This window comes from Chiloscyllium punctatum, chromosome 12 (assembly GCF_047496795.1).
Source record: "Chiloscyllium punctatum isolate Juve2018m chromosome 12, sChiPun1.3, whole genome shotgun sequence".
Classification (NCBI taxonomy): Eukaryota; Metazoa; Chordata; class Chondrichthyes; order Orectolobiformes; family Hemiscylliidae; genus Chiloscyllium; species Chiloscyllium punctatum.
The window spans coordinates 73,861,988-73,880,757 of NC_092750.1; the positions used below are offsets into that span (position 1 = coordinate 73,861,988).

The 18,770-nt window shown below is 42.6% G+C and overlaps 1 protein-coding gene across 4 annotated transcripts in view; it reads left to right on the forward strand.

Annotated features, from left to right (window-relative positions):
- The window catches only part of ift122 (intraflagellar transport 122 homolog (Chlamydomonas)), a 138,753-nt gene that overhangs the window by 72,830 nt on the left and 47,153 nt on the right, over positions 1-18,770 (forward strand). For all 4 annotated transcript variants that reach the window (XM_072582782.1, XM_072582783.1, XM_072582779.1 and 1 more), the window contains 4 exons: positions 9,157-9,321; positions 10,373-10,570; positions 13,094-13,234; positions 16,875-16,928. In XM_072582782.1, coding sequence (XP_072438883.1) covers positions 9,157-9,321; positions 10,373-10,570; positions 13,094-13,234; positions 16,875-16,928 — 558 coding nt within the window. The remainder of the gene's footprint in view (positions 1-9,156; positions 9,322-10,372; positions 10,571-13,093; positions 13,235-16,874; positions 16,929-18,770) is intronic.

Genomic DNA, 18,770 nt, shown 5'->3' on the forward strand with positions numbered 1-18,770 from the left:
CTCATAAAGCCTTCTCTAAAGTGTTCACGTTCTTTATAATTCTAGTGCTCAGAATTGGATACTGTAGTTTTACTTAAAGCATGGTTTTATACTTGTTAGTTGTGCCTTTTCTCACAATTTCACTTTTTGCCTATCTTTATAAAGCCCAGGAAGGCTTTTAAACACTTTCTCAACCTGCCCTCTCACCTTCAGCAATTTGTGCTCACATACCCCTAGGTCTCTGTTCCTGCACCCTATTGAAAGTTGTACCCTTTATAGATATTGCAACCTACTCCTTCCTACCACTGTACATTCCAGCAACAACAACTCATATTTATGTAGCATCTTTAATGTTGTAAGGCTTAAAGAAGCTTCACAGTAGCATTAGAATAAAGAATGTCATTGAGTCACATAAGAATGTATTAGGTCAGGTGATAAAAATATTTGTCAAAAAGGTAGGTTTTAAGTAGTGTCTTAAAGGAAGAAAGAACAAAGGACAAAGAATAAAGAAAATTACAGCCCAGCAACCGGCCCTTCAGCTTTTCAAGCCTGAGCCAATCCAAATCCACTGTCTAAACCTGTCGCCCAATTCCTAAGCATCTGTATCCCTCTGCTCCCCACCTACTTGTGCATCTGTCCAGACACATCTTAAATGAATCTACCGTGCCTGCCTCTACTACCTCTGCTGGCAATGCGTTCCAGGCACCTACCACCCTCTGTGTAAAGTATTTTTTGTGTGTATCCCTCTCAAACTTTTCACCTCTCACCATGAAAGCATAACGTCTCGTTGTTGAATCCTTCACCCTGGGAAAAAGCTTATCTCTATCAACCCTGTCTATACCCTTCATGATTTTGTAGACCTCAATCAGGTCCCCCCTCAATCTCCTTTTTTTCTAATGAAAACAATCCTTACTTACTTAACCACTCTTCATAACCACTCAACATCTTCCATACTTGGCAACATCCTCGTTAACCTTCTCTGCACCCTCTCCAAACGTCCACGTCCTTGTACACTGTATTCTAAATACGACCGAACTAATGTCTTATACAATTTTAACATGACCTGCCAGCTCTTCTACTCAATACCCTGTCTGATGAAGGCAAGCATACCATATGCTTTCTTGTCCACTGTATTCACCTGTGCAGCAACCTTCAGGATACAATGGACCTGAACTCCCAGATATCTCTGCTCATCAACTTTTCCCAAGGCTCTTCCGCTTACTATATAATTCGCTGTAGAATTAGACTTCCCAAAATGCATCACCTCACATTCGCTTGGATTGAACTCCATCTGCCACTTCTCCGCCCAACTCTACAGTCTATCTATATTCTCCAGTATTCTTTGACAGTCCCCTATGCTTTCTGCTACTCCAGCAATCTTTGTGTCATCTGCAAACTTGCTGATGATACCAACAGTGCCCTCTTCCAGCCATTTATGTATATCGAAAACAACAATGGCCCCAGCACTGATCCCCATGGAACACCACTGGTCACATTTCTCTATTTCGAGAAACTCCCTTCAACTATTATTACTCTGTCTCCTCTTGCTCAACCAGTCCTTTATCCACCTAGCTAGAACACTCTGCACATCATGTGACTTCACTTTCTCTGATCGTTTACCATGGGGAACCTTATCAAACGCCTTACTAAAGTCCATATATATGACATCTACAGCCCTTCCTTCATCTATAAACTTGGTCACTTCCTCAAAGAACTCCATTAAGTCGGTAAGGCACGATCTCCCTTGCACAAAACCATGTTGCCTATCACTGATAAGCCCATTCTTTTCCAGATATAAATAGATTTTATCCCTCAGTACCTTCTCCAGCAACTTTCTCACCACTGATGTCAGGCTCGTTGCTCTGTAGTTACCTGAATATCCCTACTACTCTCCTTGTATAGGGGGACAACATAAGCAACCCTCCAGTTCTCCAGCACCTCACCTATGTTTAAGGACGCTACAAAGATATCTGTCAGGGCCCAAGCTATTTCCTCTCTCACCTCCCTCAGCAATTTGGGATAGATCCCATCCAGTCCTGGGGATTTGTCCACCTTAACCTCTAGCCTACCCAACATATCTTCCCTACTTATTCAGCGTGATCCAGAGTAATCAAACTTCGATCTCTAATTTCAACATTCACCATGTCCCTCTCCTCAGTGAACACTGGTGCAAAGTAATCATTCAAACTCTCACCCATTTTCTCAGGTCCAATACACAGCCTTCCTTCCTTATCCTTTAGTGGACCAATCCTTTCTCTAGTTACCCGCTTGCTTCTTATATAAGAATGAAAGTCTTTGGGATTCTCCTTAATTCTGCCAGCTAAAACTATTTCATGATCCACTATCCTGCCTACCTGCGACTCCATTTTCAAGGAAGTATAAACTTGCACTGGAAGGTCTTTTTGTTCAGTAACACTTCCCAGGACCTTACCATTAGTGGGCGGCACGGTGACTCACTGCTGCCTCATAGTACCAGGGTCCCAGCTTCGATTCCAGCCTTGGGTGACTGACTGTGTGGAGTTTTCACATTCTCCCCGTGTCTACGTGGGTTTCCTCCGGGTGCTCCGGTTTCCTCCCATGTTCCAAAGATGTGCAGGTCAGGTGAATTGGCCATGCTAAATTGTCCATAGTTAGATGCATCAGTCAGAGGGGGGTAGGTTACTCTTCGGAGGGTTGGTGTAGACTTGTTGGGCTGAAGGGCCTGTTTCCACATTGTAGAGAATCGAATTGAATTGAATTAAATGTATAAGTCCTGTCCTGATTTGCCTTTCCAAAACACAGCACCTCACATTTATGTAAATTAAACTCCATCTGCCACTCCCCAGCCCAATGGCCCATCTGACCATGATTCCATTGTACTCTGAGGTTAGCTTCGCTGTCCACTACACCATCTATGAGCTTACTAACTGTACCTCTTATGTTCACATCCAAATCATTTATATAAATGATGGTTAGATTCTTTGCTGTTGCAGAACATAATAGACTCATAGAGATCAAATAAAGCAGTACCTCACTGTGTACTTTCCTCCAGTCAGAAAATGCCATTTCATCAAGTTGTTTCTGATTTGGTATCCACACTGTCACTGTCCCTTTTAGTGTAAGGGCTTCAAATTGAGCTGGGAAGCATATTATTTGAGACTTCAATTATCTTTGGAAGTCCATGTACACCCTATCAACCACGTTACTGTCATTAATTCTAAATTACCTAACAAGACAACTTAATTAAATACCATCTATTATTAACTAATCCATGCTGTCTTTCCTTAATTAATTCACACACGTCCAAGTAATTGTTAATTTTGTCAAGGATGACTGTTTCTTAGAACTTTCCCACTGCTGAAATTAAGCTGAAAGTGCTTGGTTTATCAGTGCATTCTTGCCCAGTAAAAGGGTGTAACATTTGCATCACTCTAGTCCTTTAATATCAAGCCAACTTTGCTTGGACAGTAGCAAACACTACATCGGACAGACAGGCAGAAAACTAGCCACCAGGATATACGAACACCAATTAGCCACTAAAAGACGTGACCCACTATCACTGGGTATCCTTACTTATCAACGAAAAAGGACACCACTTTGACTGGGACAACACATCCACCCTCTGACAGGCTAAACGGAGACATGCATGGGAATTTCTAGAGGCCTGGCATTCAAACCAGAACTCCATTAGTAAACACATTGATTTAGACCCCACTTACCAACCTCTGAGAGGTTGAAAACAAACCTTAGAGCTCAGCGAGCAAACTTACAACTTGAACCTCAACCTGAGCTACAAATCTTCTCAAAAATCGCAAACTGACAGTACCCTTGACAGCTGTGTCCACAGCCTCTGCTGAACTGAATCCATTGGTGGAGTTTCGAGCTCAGCAACACATACAGAATGACATTATCTTGAATGACTGTGTCAACAAACCTTGCAGATCTGTATCTGTTAGTGGGACTTAGAAGGCATTTAGGCATTCCTCGGGACTTCCATTGCGCAGCTATGCCAACAAAACTTCCAGATCTAGATAAATAAAAATGTTTAAATTACTAAAAGAGCTTGTGCACGAGTTCAATTTTGAAAGCAATGAAACAGATGTCTGAACAGCCATTCAATTAAAAGATGAGATCAAAGGCAACATCTGACACAGCTAAATCTGAATATCAATACTGCCCAATGCATGAGAGCATTTTATCTCTTGGATAATATAGAGTCATAGAGATGTACAGCACAGAAACAGACCCTTCTGTCCAACCCGTCCATGCTGACCAGATACCCCAACCCAATCTAGTCCCACCTGCCAGCACCTGGCCCATATCCCTCCAAACCCTTCCTATTCATATACTATCAAAATGCCTCTTAAATGTTGCAATTATACTAGCCTCCACCACTTCTTTTGGCAACTCATTCCATACACATACCACCCTCTGGTGAAAGAGTTGCCCCTTAGGTCTCTTTTATCTTTCCCCTCTCACCCTAAACTTATGCCCTCCAATTCTGGACTTCCCCCACCCCAGGGAAATGACTATGTCTATTTATCCTATCCATGCCCCTCATGATTTTATAAACCTCTATAAGGTCGACCCTCAGCCTCCGACGCTATAATGCATCTGAAATCTTTTGGATTTTCACAATACTATCAGTTAAATGGTCACTTGCTGATTAAGAACACACCTCTATTGTCAATCACTGTATTAAAAATGTATCTTATACAGTTATTTTCAGTTATGACATTAGATGTTGTCAACATCTTTGAACTTACATGTCAAAGGTTCCTGACTCCAGACTAGTATTTCCCCACAGGAGATGTGACAGATGTCTTCTGCTATTTTAAGGAACAAGTGGCCAAAGTTTTGAAGATAATAGCCACAATGGCATCCACTGTTCCAGTCATTGGAAAGATTTCCAAATTTACCTTTTTTTTGCTCTTTTCCTCATGAACTGGGTGGCACAGTGGCTAGGTGGTTAGCACTGCTGTTTCACAGTGCCAGGGACCCAGGTATGATTGCACCCTCGGGTGACTGTGCGGAGTTTGTACGTCCTCCCCGTGTCTGCATGGGTTTCCGCTGGGTGCTCTGGTTTCTTCCCACAGTCCAAGGTATGCATATTAGTAGATTGGCCATGCTAAATTACCCATAGAGTTCAAGGATGTGTAGGTTATGTGCATTAGCCAGGGGAAATGCAGGGTTACAGGGATAGGGTAGGGGAATGGGTCTGGGTGGGATGCTGTTTGGAGGGTCGGCATGGACTTGTTGGGCCGAATGGCCTGTTTCCGCACTGGAGGGATTTTATGTTCTATTCTATGTTTTAACTGTAGGCTGTGCCTGTAAATCTGATAAACATGCCACAATGCTGATTGTCTAGGCCATTTTGCATAGGAAATGGCACACCTCAGGCTTTGATTTGATCCAGCCTTTGTAAGATGTCAGTTTCAAGGTATCATCTAATTTGATAAATCTCACTAATAATTTGCCTTTCTAGAACTGTTTCTCGAACCATATCTATATCTTTTAGTACTTTGAGTTCTAACTATGGTAAATGTAAAACAGAGATTAACCTTGCTTGCCCTCCCCTTACCTATCTGTTCTCACGTGAAAGTAAGTGTTATCTTTCTGAGATATTCTTAATATGGTGTCTCTTCAGACCTAGCAACTCTGCCACTGAACCCTTTCTACTACATTAATCATTGAATCATAGAATCTCTACAGTGTAGAAAGAGGCCATTTGATCCATCGAGTCTGTGAAGGGCATCCCACTCAGACCTAGCCCTCCTCACCCTATCCTCACAATCCCGCATTTGTCAGGGCCAGCCCACCTAACCTGCACATATCCGGACAGAGAGAGGAAACCAGAGCACCGAGTGAAAACCCATGCAGACAAGGGGAGAATGAGCAAACTCCACACAGACATACCAAATCTGGAATTAAATCTCGGTCCATGACACTTTGAGGCAGTGCTGCTGATCACTTAATATCCTTTGTATTTCTGTAAAACTGTTCCAGGTTGTGTATATATTTGCAAATTTGATCTTGAAGCTCAGAATTCCGTATTTTCGGAGATTCAGTATATCCCAGTTCTCCATGTCCACATTTTGCTAGCTGAAATCTTGATGCTGTCTTCACTTGTCTATAGATTGACTTCCTTAAGATGATTTCTTCTTTATGTGCCTGGATTTGTAAATATAAGCCCAGTCTGTCTTGGTACTGAAGCCCTGTTCAAATGGAATTTGCTTATTTATCTTGTCTCTGAAAAATTGACTGAATCCGTATCTCGTTTATTTCATCTGTCACTTCTCTGGAGGCCTGTGGGCAATCGTTTGTCAAATTTGCTTTGGTAACATCTTGACTGGGGCTATGTTAAGCTCTGTAATTTCCTTTAATGAATCCTTAATTTGCATAATACAAATTATCATGTTTCTGCAGTCATGATTTGGAGATGCCGATGTTGGACTGGGGTGTACAAAGTTAATAATCACACAATACCAGATTATAGTCCAACAGGTTTATTTGGAATCACTAGCTTTTAGAGCACTGCTCCTTCAGATGGTTGTGGAGTAGAAGATCGTAAAATACAGAATTTATAACAAAAGTTTACAGTGTGATGTAACTGAAATTATATGTTGAAAAAGACTTGGATTGTTTGTTAAATCTCTCATCTTTTAGAATGACCATGTTGGTTTCAGTTCTTTCATATGTAAGTCGCAGAACCTTTTTTAAAGTTGCATTCTCAAGTGAACTTTAACAATTGGTGTCATGTCGTCCCAGATAATGCATTTAAGGTGTGATGTAGTGTGTGTGAGACTGTCTGTGCCTTAATGTTCAGACTGATTGTAATCTTAAAAAAATGGATTTACAGGATCTTACATGGATTCATGCAGTTTTTGAGCAAAATAAAATGTAATTCTGCAAGTACAAATTCACTCCACAAACTTACGTGTGTGTGTGTGTGTGTGTGGGTGTGTGGGTGGTGGGGGATGGGGGGTCGGGGAGAGTTATGAGTGTCTGTGAGAGAATGTGTGTATGTGTATATGTGAGTGTAAAGGAGTATAAATCTGAGAGGGTATGTGTGAATGTGGGAGTGTATTTGTGAGCGTTTGAAAGAGAGCTGGTGTATGAGAGAGAGTCTGCGTGAGTGTATGGGGCTGTAGGTGTGTGTGTGCATACATGCGCTTCTGTGTGCGTGTGTGTACTGCAGTAGGATCACCTGTAGTGTGACATGAACCCAAGGTCCCGGTTGAGGCCACCCCTATGAGTACTGAACTTAGCTATCAGCCTCTGCTCTGCCACTTTGCACAGTGGTTGAATGGACACCGCACAACAGTCGGTCAACACTTCAGACCTTCGGGTGTCCATCCTCCAAGGCGGACTTTGGGACAGGCAACAACGCTGAGACCGAGCAGAGGCTGACAGCCAAGTTCAGTTCCCATGGAGATGGCCTCAACTGGGATCTTGGGTTCACGTCACACTAGAGGGGACCCCACTGCACTATATATGTATATCACACATGCGCACACACACACACACAGATATGCACACTCCTACACACACAGACACTCCTACACACAGATATACACACGGCTACAGACACGCGCATACACTCACGCAGACCCTCTCTCATACGGTCATACATTCACTACTGCACTCACATGCACACATGCACCTTCTCACAGACTTAAACCCCTTTACACTCATACACATACACGCACTGTCTCACAGACACTCATAGACCCTGTCCCCACACACACACACCCACATGCGCACACACACACATATATAGGTTTTTGGGGTGAATTTGTACTTGCAGAATTACATTTTATTTTGCTCAAAAACTGAATGAATCCATGTAAGATTCTGTAAATCTTTTTTAGATTAGAATCGGTCTGAACATTGAGGCACAGACAGTCTCACATAGGGCACCTCACTTTAAATGCATTGTCTGGGCTGACATGACGCCAATTGTTAAAGTTCACTTGAGAATGTAACTTTAAAAAAGTTCTGAGATTTAAACATGAAAGAACTGAAACCAACAAGCTTATTCTAAAAAATGAAAGTCAACAAGCAATCCGGATCTTTTTCAATATATAATTTCAGTTACATCACACTGTAAGCTCTTGCTATAAATTCTGTGTCTTATGATCTAATATTCTACAACCATCTGATGAAGGAGCAGTGCTCCAAAAGTTAGTGCTTCCAAATAAACCTGTTGGACTATAACCTGATATTGTCTGATTTTTAACTTCCTTGACAATGAAGTTTGAAGTTCCTCGGCTAGAATTTCCTTTCTTCTAAATTGGTACAGCCTTCGCATGACTCCATCCGTGTGCAAATAATACTGAATAGTGAAAGTTATCACAGAATTGCTACAGTACAAAAGGAAACTATTGTGTTTGGCAAGTCTGTGCCAAATCCTAGTGCTATTCCCCAGATTTCTCTGTGGAATTTTGCACATTATTTTTTCTCAGGCAGAAAATCCAATTTCCTACTGAAAGCTTTGATTGACCCTTTTTCACCTGACCTTCAGGCAGTGCATTCCAGACCCTAAACAATTGCTATATGAAAAGGTTTTTCCTTATCTCTCCATTGAATCTTTTGCCAGTTACCTTAATCTCTGTGCCACCTTGTCTTGATCCTTAACCAAAGAGAGCAGTTGTTCCCATCTACCCTGTCTTCCTTGTTACCATCATTCTTTGGAGCATTTTAACTAATCCCGTCCCATCTTTCCATTGAGTTTTGCTATTTTGCTGTTTTGGCAATGGTTGAGGATTTTGTGATGGACTTAAAGGCGAGAAAATATAAAGGCATGAAATGCTGATCTTTTGTCTTGCAGGAATCAACAAAGTTTCAGCTAAGTTTTATGTTTAAATGTAATTAAAGTTAAATGGCATAATATTCTGTGCTGTAAACCAATGCTGTAGTGAACTGGACTGAAGCTGCCAAACACATTTCACCTGGATTGACAGAAAATTGAGACTTTATTCCAAAGCTTTAAACTGGAATCAAAAAAACAATCCCAGAAGTCTAAGGACACGGGTGCTCACCACCGTCATTCATTTTTAGAGGAAAATAGGAGATTATACACCAACAGTTTCAGAATCACTTCTGGTATCGGCACATAATGCTACAGTATTAAAATGAATCACAAATCAGGCATATTTTAGAAAAGTGATTATGTATCTGTTTGCTTATCACTTATAGATTCTGAAAATATTTGTTGACAACCCATTTGCCATTGTGCTTCTTAAGCAAGCCACATCTGTCCGCTGTTTAGACATGAGTACATCACGCAACAAACTGGCTGTGGTGGATGAACACAACACTTGTCTGGTATATGACATAAGTACAAAAGAACTCCTTTTCCAGGTAAGTTGGATGTAATCATGGTGTAGATATTCTTTGAAGAACTGCCTTCTATTTATTGCAGTATTTTGTGAAAACATGAGCAACAATGTCCTTGAAAATTTTAAAAAGTTGGCTTTGTTGCTTCAAGGTGACGACTAGTGTCAGACTGTTTCATTGAGGCTTCAAATCCAATACAATCTTTCATTGCTTTGCCTGTAGCTTTAAATATGATTATTACAAATTGAAATATGGTGCAGTATTTGGCGTGGAGCATTAGCATTATAGTCATTTAGGTGGGATAAGGAAAGGTAGCAATTTTGATTATTCCATTTTTTGGATGTGCTTCTCAGTCAGCCTGCCGTTGCTCCATTGTTGGATTTAAAGTTAGAAATTCAGTAAATAAGCTATTCCCATTCATTGGTGATGTTGTCTCTTTCTAACCCCTGCTACTATATTCATTCATAGCCAATAATTATAGGGATATAGGAGCAAACGTAGGAAACCATGATTGCACTGTGGCCTAACTCCATAAACCTGCCTTTGGTCCATATCCCTTAATACCCTTACTTAACAAAAATTGATTTATCTCCGATTTAAAGCTAATAACTCATCTCGAATCAACTGCCATTTATGGTAGAGAGTTCCAAACCTCAGCCACCCTTTGTGTGTGGAAGTGTTTCCTAACATCTCTCTGAACAGTCTATTCCTAACTCTCAGACTATGCCCCCTAGTTCTAGAATCTACAACCAGTAGAAATAGTTTATCTTTATCTTCCTGTTACTATCTTGAAGACTTTAATCAAGTCATCCTTTAACTTTCTAAATTCTGGAGAAGAAAGGCCTAATTTGTATAATCTCTCCTCATAATTTTATCCCTGAATTCCAGGTATCATTCATGTTAACTTACTTAGTATTCTTTCCAAGGCCAGTATATCCAAAATTACTGATGATTCTGTATTCCAGGGCCTGCAGCAATCAGTAGTAATTGTTATAGTTGTTGGAAAATGGTACTTTTTGAAAATTAATGCTGGCTAATAATCTGTGAACATTCCTCCACTCAATGTCCTCTGTAGGAGCCGAATGCCAATAGTGTGGCTTGGAACACCCAGTGCGAAGATATGCTTTGTTTTTCTGGTGGTGGTTTTCTCAACATCAAAGCCAGTAATTTTCCAGTGCACCAACAGAAACTTCAGGGCTTTGTGGTGGGATACAATGGCTCCAAAATCTTCTGCTTACATGTGTATGCCATGTCAGCGGTTGAGGTCCCGCAGGTATGTCTCATTGTATGGTTTGATAAATGGTCACAGTGTGCATATGATCTGTGAACATAGAGTCTCGCTGATGCATTATTGAGTAGATTATGTATGGCACTGAGAATAGGGATATTTCTGATTATTATTAGCTAAACTCAGCCAGGGCAGCAACTGCATCTGTTTACTTGACTTCAACGCCATTGAGAGCAAAGTAGATTTAATAGTCATTAATACACTTGTTTAAAATGCATGCCTGATAAAGATAAGATTGAAAATTTAAAAAAGAATATACTGGAAGTATGAAGCAGTTCAGGCATCATCTGTGGAGCAAGAAACAGAGTTAATGTTGCAGGACTCTAACCTTCTATCGAAACTGGGAAAAGCAAGAAATGTAGTAAGTTTTGACCAAGGGATTAGTGGGACAGGGACAAATGGAAGGTCTGTGATTGCATGAAGGACAGGAATGATTGTATGATGGAAATGTTTAGCTCACAGGATCAAGGGGAATAGTGCTGAGGAAAGAAAAGAAACAAAGGAACAAAATGTGAGCCTATAACAGGTGTGCTGCTGTCTGAAGGCAAAAGCTTGAAGTTTTCATGTCAAATAATTCTAAGAAAACTCAGCCCAGTTCCTGATAGGCAGGGATCTGTGGCTCAAAAATGTCCTTAATTTACTACTGTTAGTGTTAAAGTGGTAATCTCCCAATAAGATGATTGATGAAACAAATTAAATGAAAAGGTGTGATAGAATGAGTCCTCTTCCGGAATGAGACTGAGACCCATTGCTTGGACAGGACAGAGAGCTTTGTTCTGTATAGATCTTTAGTAGGCTCTAGAATTACTTAAAGCTTTCCAATTCACATTACCACAATACACAAATTCACTCAAAAGACATTAAACTGCTTTGGTCTAGGGAAGACAAGCATAAGGCTGGAAAAACACAGCAAGCTAGGTGGCACCTGGAGGTGGAGAAGTCGACGTTACGGGTATAACCCTTCTTCAGGTTATACCTGTAGGGTATAGGGGGAGCTGCAGGTAAAAGTGGGGGGAGGGCAAGGGTTATGGCTGGGGAGGAGGCAAAGTGGTGAGGTAATGATAGATGAATACAGGTGGTGGTAACAACCTGGTTGGTCAATGGGAGGAATGAATCTGGTTGGTAGCTGGAAATAAGGGTTGGTCGGAGTGATGGAAGGGAGGAGGCAGGGCTGGAAAGGGATTAGGGGAAGATGGGAAAGTTATTTTAAATTGGAGAACTCAATGATGAGTCCTCCGGGTTGTAGGCTGCCCAGGCGCAAGATGAGGTGTTGTTCCTCCAACCTGCGGTCTGATTCACTGTGACAATGGAGGAGACTGAGGATGGACATGTCGGAGAGGTAGTGGGAAGGGGAATTGATATGGGCGGGACTGAGAGGTCAGGCAGGTCCTTGTGGGCTCGGCTGAGATGCTCAGTGAAACATTGCCTATGTTTACATTTGGTCTCACTGATGTTATACCTGGAAGGACTGTTTGACATTCACCTGCCTCTCTTCCAATGTAATTGACTGTATTCGGTACTCCCAGTCTGGTCATCTCTACATTGGTGAGACAGAACATAAACTTAGGCAACATTTTGCCAGGCATCTCAGCTGGGCCCATAAGGGCCAGCCTGTCCTCCTGGTCACTGCCTATTTTAATTCCCTTTCCACTCCGTCTCTGACATGTCCATCCTTGGTCTCCTCCATTGCCACAGTGAATCAGGCTGCAAATTGGAGGAACAACACCTCATCTTTCGCCTGGGTAGCCTACAGCCCAGAGGACTCAAAATTGAGTTCTCCAATTTCAAATAACCTTCACTTCCATTCCCTGACTCCCTTTCTAGCCCCGCCTCCTCCTTTCCTCCAACTGACCCTTCCTTCCAAATACCAACTGGATTCATTCCTCCCATCAACCAACCAGGTTGTACCCACCACCTGTGTTCACCTGTTCACCTATCACAACCTCACCACTCTGCCTGTCTCCCCACCCATAACCCTTTCCTCTGCCTCTCTTTATCTGCAGCCCCCGCCCCCCCCCCCCTCCGCCGACTCCCACTTCCATTCCTGAAGGAGGGTTATACCCAAAATGTCGACTTCTCCACCTCCAGGTGCTACCTGGCTTGCTGTGTTCTTCCAGCTTCCTACTCATGTACTTTGGATTTCAGCATCTGCAGTTTTTTTAATCTCTTGGACTTGGGAAGGCAATGTTCGTCAGTGACCAAAGGGAAAGTGAAAAGTTTGATTGGAGTTAATTAGACAGGATCTCATGAAATGTATATTACAGGACCTGAATCAGACTGGCTAATGGGGGAAACTAATCTGTCTACCATGTACCCCATCCTGAATCACCTAATAAACTTATCGTAAGGCATAGCATTGTCCAGAGGTATGCTGTGGTTGTGTGTTATCTCCTTCAGAGCAAGATTAGGAGATGGGATGGTGCTAATGTTTAAAAAAAATGTTCTGTTTCACAGATGCAATTAGACTTGCTCATAAATAACATACAACCTTCTTGTTTTAAAAATAAGTCTGCACCCATGTACCAGTACTTGGAGAAGAAGATGTATAAGGAAGCCTATCAAATTGCGTGCTTGGGTGTAACAGAGAATGATTGGAGAGACCTAGCAATAGAAGCTTTGGAAGGGATGGATTTCGACACTGCTAAAAAGGTACCAGTAACACACACATAGAACATAGAACAATACAGCACAGAACAGGCCCTTCGGCCCACAATGTTGTGCCGAACTTCTAACCTAGATTAAGCACCCATCCATGTACCTATCCAAATGCCGCTTAAAGGTCGCCAATGATTCTGACTCTATCACTCCCACGGGCAGCGCATTCCATGCCCCCACCACTCTCTGGGTAAAGAACCCACCCCTGACATCTCCCCTATACCTTCCACCCTTCACCTTAAATTTATGTCCCCTTGTAACACACTGTTGTACCCGGGGAAAAAGTTTCTGACTGTCTACTCTATCTATTCCTCTGATCATCTTCTAAACCTCTATCAAGTCACCCCTCATCCTTCGCCGTTCCAACGAGAAAAGGCCGAGAACTCTCAACCTATCCTCGTACGACCTACTCTCCATTCCAGGCAACATCCTGGTAAATCTTCTCTGCACCCTCTCCAAAGCTTCCACATCTTTCCTAAAGTGAGGCGACCAGAACTGCACACAGTACTCCAACTGTGGCCTAACCAAAGTCCTGTACAGCTGCAACATCACTTCACGACTCTTGAATTCAACCCCTCTGCTAATGAACGATAATACTCCATAGGCCTTCTTACAAACTCTATCCACCTGAGTGGCAACCTTCAAAGATCTATGTACATAGACCCCAAGATCCCTCTGTTCCTCCACCTGACTAAGAACCCTACCATTAACCCTGTATTCCGCATTCTTATTTGTTCTTCCAAAATGGACAACCTCACACTTGGCAGGGTTGAACTCCATCTGCCACTCCTCAGCCCAGCTCTGCATCATATCTAAGTCCCAAACTCTGCAAGCGTATGCAGATAAATAGAGTAAGAAGTTCAGCTTCTTAAAGGTATTCATTAAATTAGTACAAATGAGCAGAAAATGTCTGAGCAGATTTTGCAAAGGAGGAATGGTTTTAATTCCAAAACCACTGTCCTGCAATGAGGGACAGAGATGGAGAAGGTGGGTGTCTTACAGTGATGCATAGGGCTAGAGCTGGTGAGTGTCCTACTGTGAGGGACAGGTCTGGAGAAGGGGAGTGTCCTACAGTGAGGGCAGCACGGTACTCAGTGGTTAGCATTGCTGCCTCACAGTGCTAGGGACCCGGGTTCAATTCCTGACTCGGGCAACTGTCTGTGTGGAGTTTGCACATTCTCACCGTGTCTGCATGGGTTTCCTCCAGGTGCTCCGGTTTCCTCCCACAGTCCAAAGAAGTGCAGATTAGGTAAATTGGCCATGCTAAATTGCCCATAGTGTTAGGTGGATTAGTCAGGGATAAATGTAGGGGAATGGGTCTGGGTGGGTTGCTCTTCGGAGGGTCATTGTGGATTTGTTGGGCCGAAGAGCCTGTTTCTGCACTGTAGGGAATCTAATCTAATCAGACCATTTCATTGGCTTATTTTTTTCTTGTGGCACTTATTCATATAAAATACTGCTATTGCAAAGCAGTTTTAGTCCTGTCACTATCAGTTTGCCAAAATATGTTTATCCTTCCAACACTTCAGCAGAGATTGCAAAGTTTGTCTTTACTGATTGCTCTGTGTAAATGAAAAGAAGGGTGGAGAGGGACAGAGATGAAGAAGGTGGGTTTCTTACAGTGATGCATAGGGCTAGAGCTGGTGAATGTCCTACTGTGAGAAACAGGTCTGGGTAAAGGGAGTGTCCTACAGTGAGGGACTGGGCTAAAGAGGGTGAATGTCCTACAGTGAGGGACTGGGCTGAAGAGAGTGAATGTCCTACAGTGAGGGACTGGGCTGAAGAGAGTGAATGTCCTACAGTGAGGGACTGGGCTGAAGAGAGTGAATGTCCTACAGTGAGGGACTGGGCTGAGGAGGGTGAATGTCCTACAGTGAGGGACTGGGCTGAAGAGAGTGAATGTCCTACAGTGAGGGACTGGGCTGAGGAGGGTGAATGTCCTACAGTGAGGGACTGGGCTGAAGAGGGTGAATGTCCTACAGTGAGGGACTGGGCTGAAGAGGGTGAATGTCCTACAGTGAGGGACGGAGCCTGAGTGGGTAAGTATTCTACAGTGATGGACACAGCCTGAGTGAGTGTGTTCTACACTGAAGGACAGAGTTTAAGTGGGTGGGTGTCCTACAGTGAGGGACTGGACTGGAGAAGGATAGTGTCCTGCACTGAGGGCAAAGCCCAAGTGGGAGCATTCAACAGGGATGGAGAAGCATGTATTGGACCATAGAATCATAGAATCCATACAGTGTGGAAACAGGCCATTTGGCCCAACAAATCCACACTGACCCTCTGAAGACTATTCCATCCAAACCCATTCCCCCACCTTATTATTTTACATTTCCCCTGACTAATGCACATAACCTACACATCCCTGAACGCTATGAGCAATTTGGCATGGCCAATTCACCTAACCTGCACATCTTTAAACTGTGGGAGGAAATTGGAGCACTTTTAGGAAGCCCATGCAGACACAGGGAGAATGTACAAACTCCACACAATCATCCAAGGCTAGAACCGAACCCAGGACCGTGGCACTGTGAGGCAGCAGTGCTAACCACTGCCGCCCTATAAATTGAATTGAAGCATTAACTTTTTATTTTCACATTTTTGCTAGTTTTGACTTCAAATGTAACATGATTTAAAATCATGTTTCCTAAATTATTGCAAAGTAACATATACAATTGCAACACTAGAATATAATTGAGGGGAGGAAATGTGCATCTCCTTTGTAATCTCTGACTCATCACTTACAAGCAGGAAATGTCAGACTGACATTGGGAGACCATGTTTTAACATGCTGTGTGCTACTTTTAAGCAAGATGTGTTCACAATAGCAATTGAATTATTCTTGTCACATCTGCCTCAAGGAAAGATTTTGCCTCAATTTGGTGTCTCCTCTTTGGGATTTATTGGAATAGGTACGGGATAGAGTTCTTTGGAGCTGCATATTCGATCTCTAGCAAGTAGCACTGCAATATTTTGTTATCATAGAATCCCTACATTGTAGAAACAGGCCATTTGACCCAACAAATCTACATTGACCCTTTGAAGAGTTACCCACCCAGACCCATTCCCCTACCATATTGCTCTACATTTACCCCAGACTAATGCACCTAATCTACACATCCTGAACGCTATGAGCAATTTAAAATGACAGTTCCCCAACCTGCACATCTTTTGGATTGTGGGAGGAAACTAGAACACCAAGAGGAAACCCATGCAGACATAGGGAGAAACTCCTGAGGATGGAATCGAACCCAGGTCCCTGGCACTATGAGGCAGCAGTGCTAATCAGTGAGTCATGATGCTGTCCTTATCTGTTGAAACGTACTGTATCTGTATTTCAGTAAAGTTTTATAGAGAAAATGAAAAACTTGCATAGTAGTGATGTGGGATAAATGTTGGTTAGGACACTGGGGAAGACTCCTTGCTGTTCATTGAATAATTGCAGTGCATTTTATTTCTACCTGAAATGGACCTCAGATTAACTTGCAAGTCTGGCATCTCTTTTATGCAGCAATGCACAAGTACATGAGTGTGTATCAGGACAGCAGTGACGCATGAGCTTGGATTGGTTATGTGCTGAAGTGGAGTAGGATTCACCTGTATGCCTAAATCTAATGTTTTAATTGATTGGCAGGCATTTATCAGAGTGCGGGATCTCCGCTACCTGGAACTTATCAGCAGCATTGAGGTAAGGAAATTACTTTGTGAATCATTTTAATGTTCTTATAATTATTATCCTATCATATTGAATGGATTTAGCAATTTGAAAACACAGGTACTTTTTTTTGCCATTTCATAATTGAATTTGATGTGGTTTAAATTCACCATGAACCACTTCTCACCAACTCTAAAGCTGTGCTTAAAGTTCAAAACAGTGGTCATTCTGGACTTGAGGCTGGAATAGCAGGGTTCTTCTTGCAGGTTATAGCCTCACATTGACCTAAATCTTTCATTCTAGGTGGGGATCCTTATTTCCAAGCCAGATCAGCCAAAAGGCTACATACTTCCTAACTCTGATTTTGTTTGGACTGTTCTGGTGGAGAATTGTGCAGAAATTGCACAGCACAGAAATCATACTAGAGGACAGCAGAGAGAACATTGGTAAAGACACTTTTTATGGCTGTAGCTGCCATAGTAAAGAGTATAAATGGCCAGAACATCTTTGAGAAACAACAAAGAGAAGGGTTAGTGTGTGGGGCATTATGACTAAGTGAGCAGGGATGAATCAACTCCCTTCTTTTTAATACCCTTGGTAGACCATAGCATAGTTTTCATTTCTTTTCAGTATACTGATGTGCTTTTCTTTTCAGCATATTACACTTCAATTAAAACATTCACCAGTTCAAAATTAAGGAGCAAATTATAAGGTTTTCTTGAATGAAAGAAAGAGGAGCTTACTAACCCCTCCAAACAAAATGAATAAAACGTGACATTAAACACATGCAAAAACAGATATAAATTTAAGAAGTGGATAGTGTCTAGTACAAAATAAAAGAATATTCAGTTTAAAAGTCCCTGAGCTGGTAGATTTTAATCTGAGACCACAGCTATTTTCTCATGGCTTGTGGGTGTTGATGGCTAGGGCATGTCCCTATTTGCCCTTGAGAAGGTGATGGTAAACTGCTTTAGATTAGATTAGATTACTTACAGAGTGGAAACAGGCCCTTCGGCCCAACAAGTCCACACTGCCCCGCCGAAGCGCAACCCACCCATACCCCCTACATCTACCCCTTACCTAACACTACGGACAATTTAGCATGGCCAATTCACCTGACCTGCACATCTTTGGACTGTGGGAGGAAACCGGAGCACCCGGAGGAAACCCACGCAGACACGGGGAGAATGTGCAAACTCCACACAGTCAGTCACCTGAGTCGGGAATTGAACCCGGGTCTCTGGCGCTGTGAGGCAGCAGTGCTAACCACCGTGCCGCCCACAAACCCACACAGACACAGGGAGAATGTGCAAACTCCACACAGTCAGTCGCCTGAGTTGGGAATTGAACCCAGGTCTCTGGCGCTGTGAGGCAGCAGTGCTAACCACTGTGCCACCCTGCCGCCCTTGAATCTCAGGGGTTTTCAGGGGAACCTGTGGATATGGTATTCCCATGTATCTGCTGCCCACATCCTTTTAGATGGAAATGTCCATGGGTTTAGAAGGTGCTGTCTGAGGATCTTTGCTAATTTCTGCAGTGCATCTTGTAGATAATACAGACTGCTGCTACAGAGCATCGATGGTGGAGGGAGTGGATGCTTGTGGATATGGTGCCAGTCAAACAAGTGGCTTTGTCCTGGATGGTGCCAAGATTCTTGAGCCTTGTTGGAGCTGGACTCATCCAGGCGGGTGGGAAGTATCAATCACACTCCTGACTTGTGCCTTGTAGATGTTGGACAGTCTTTGGAGAGTCAGGAGGTGAACTACTTACTACTTGTTTAATCAATGTCTTATATTCTCAGCAGTAACAAAATTTGTAGATATATTCCTTGAAAAATTGATGTTCTCCAGATTGTTTTGTTACTGGGTGAGATAA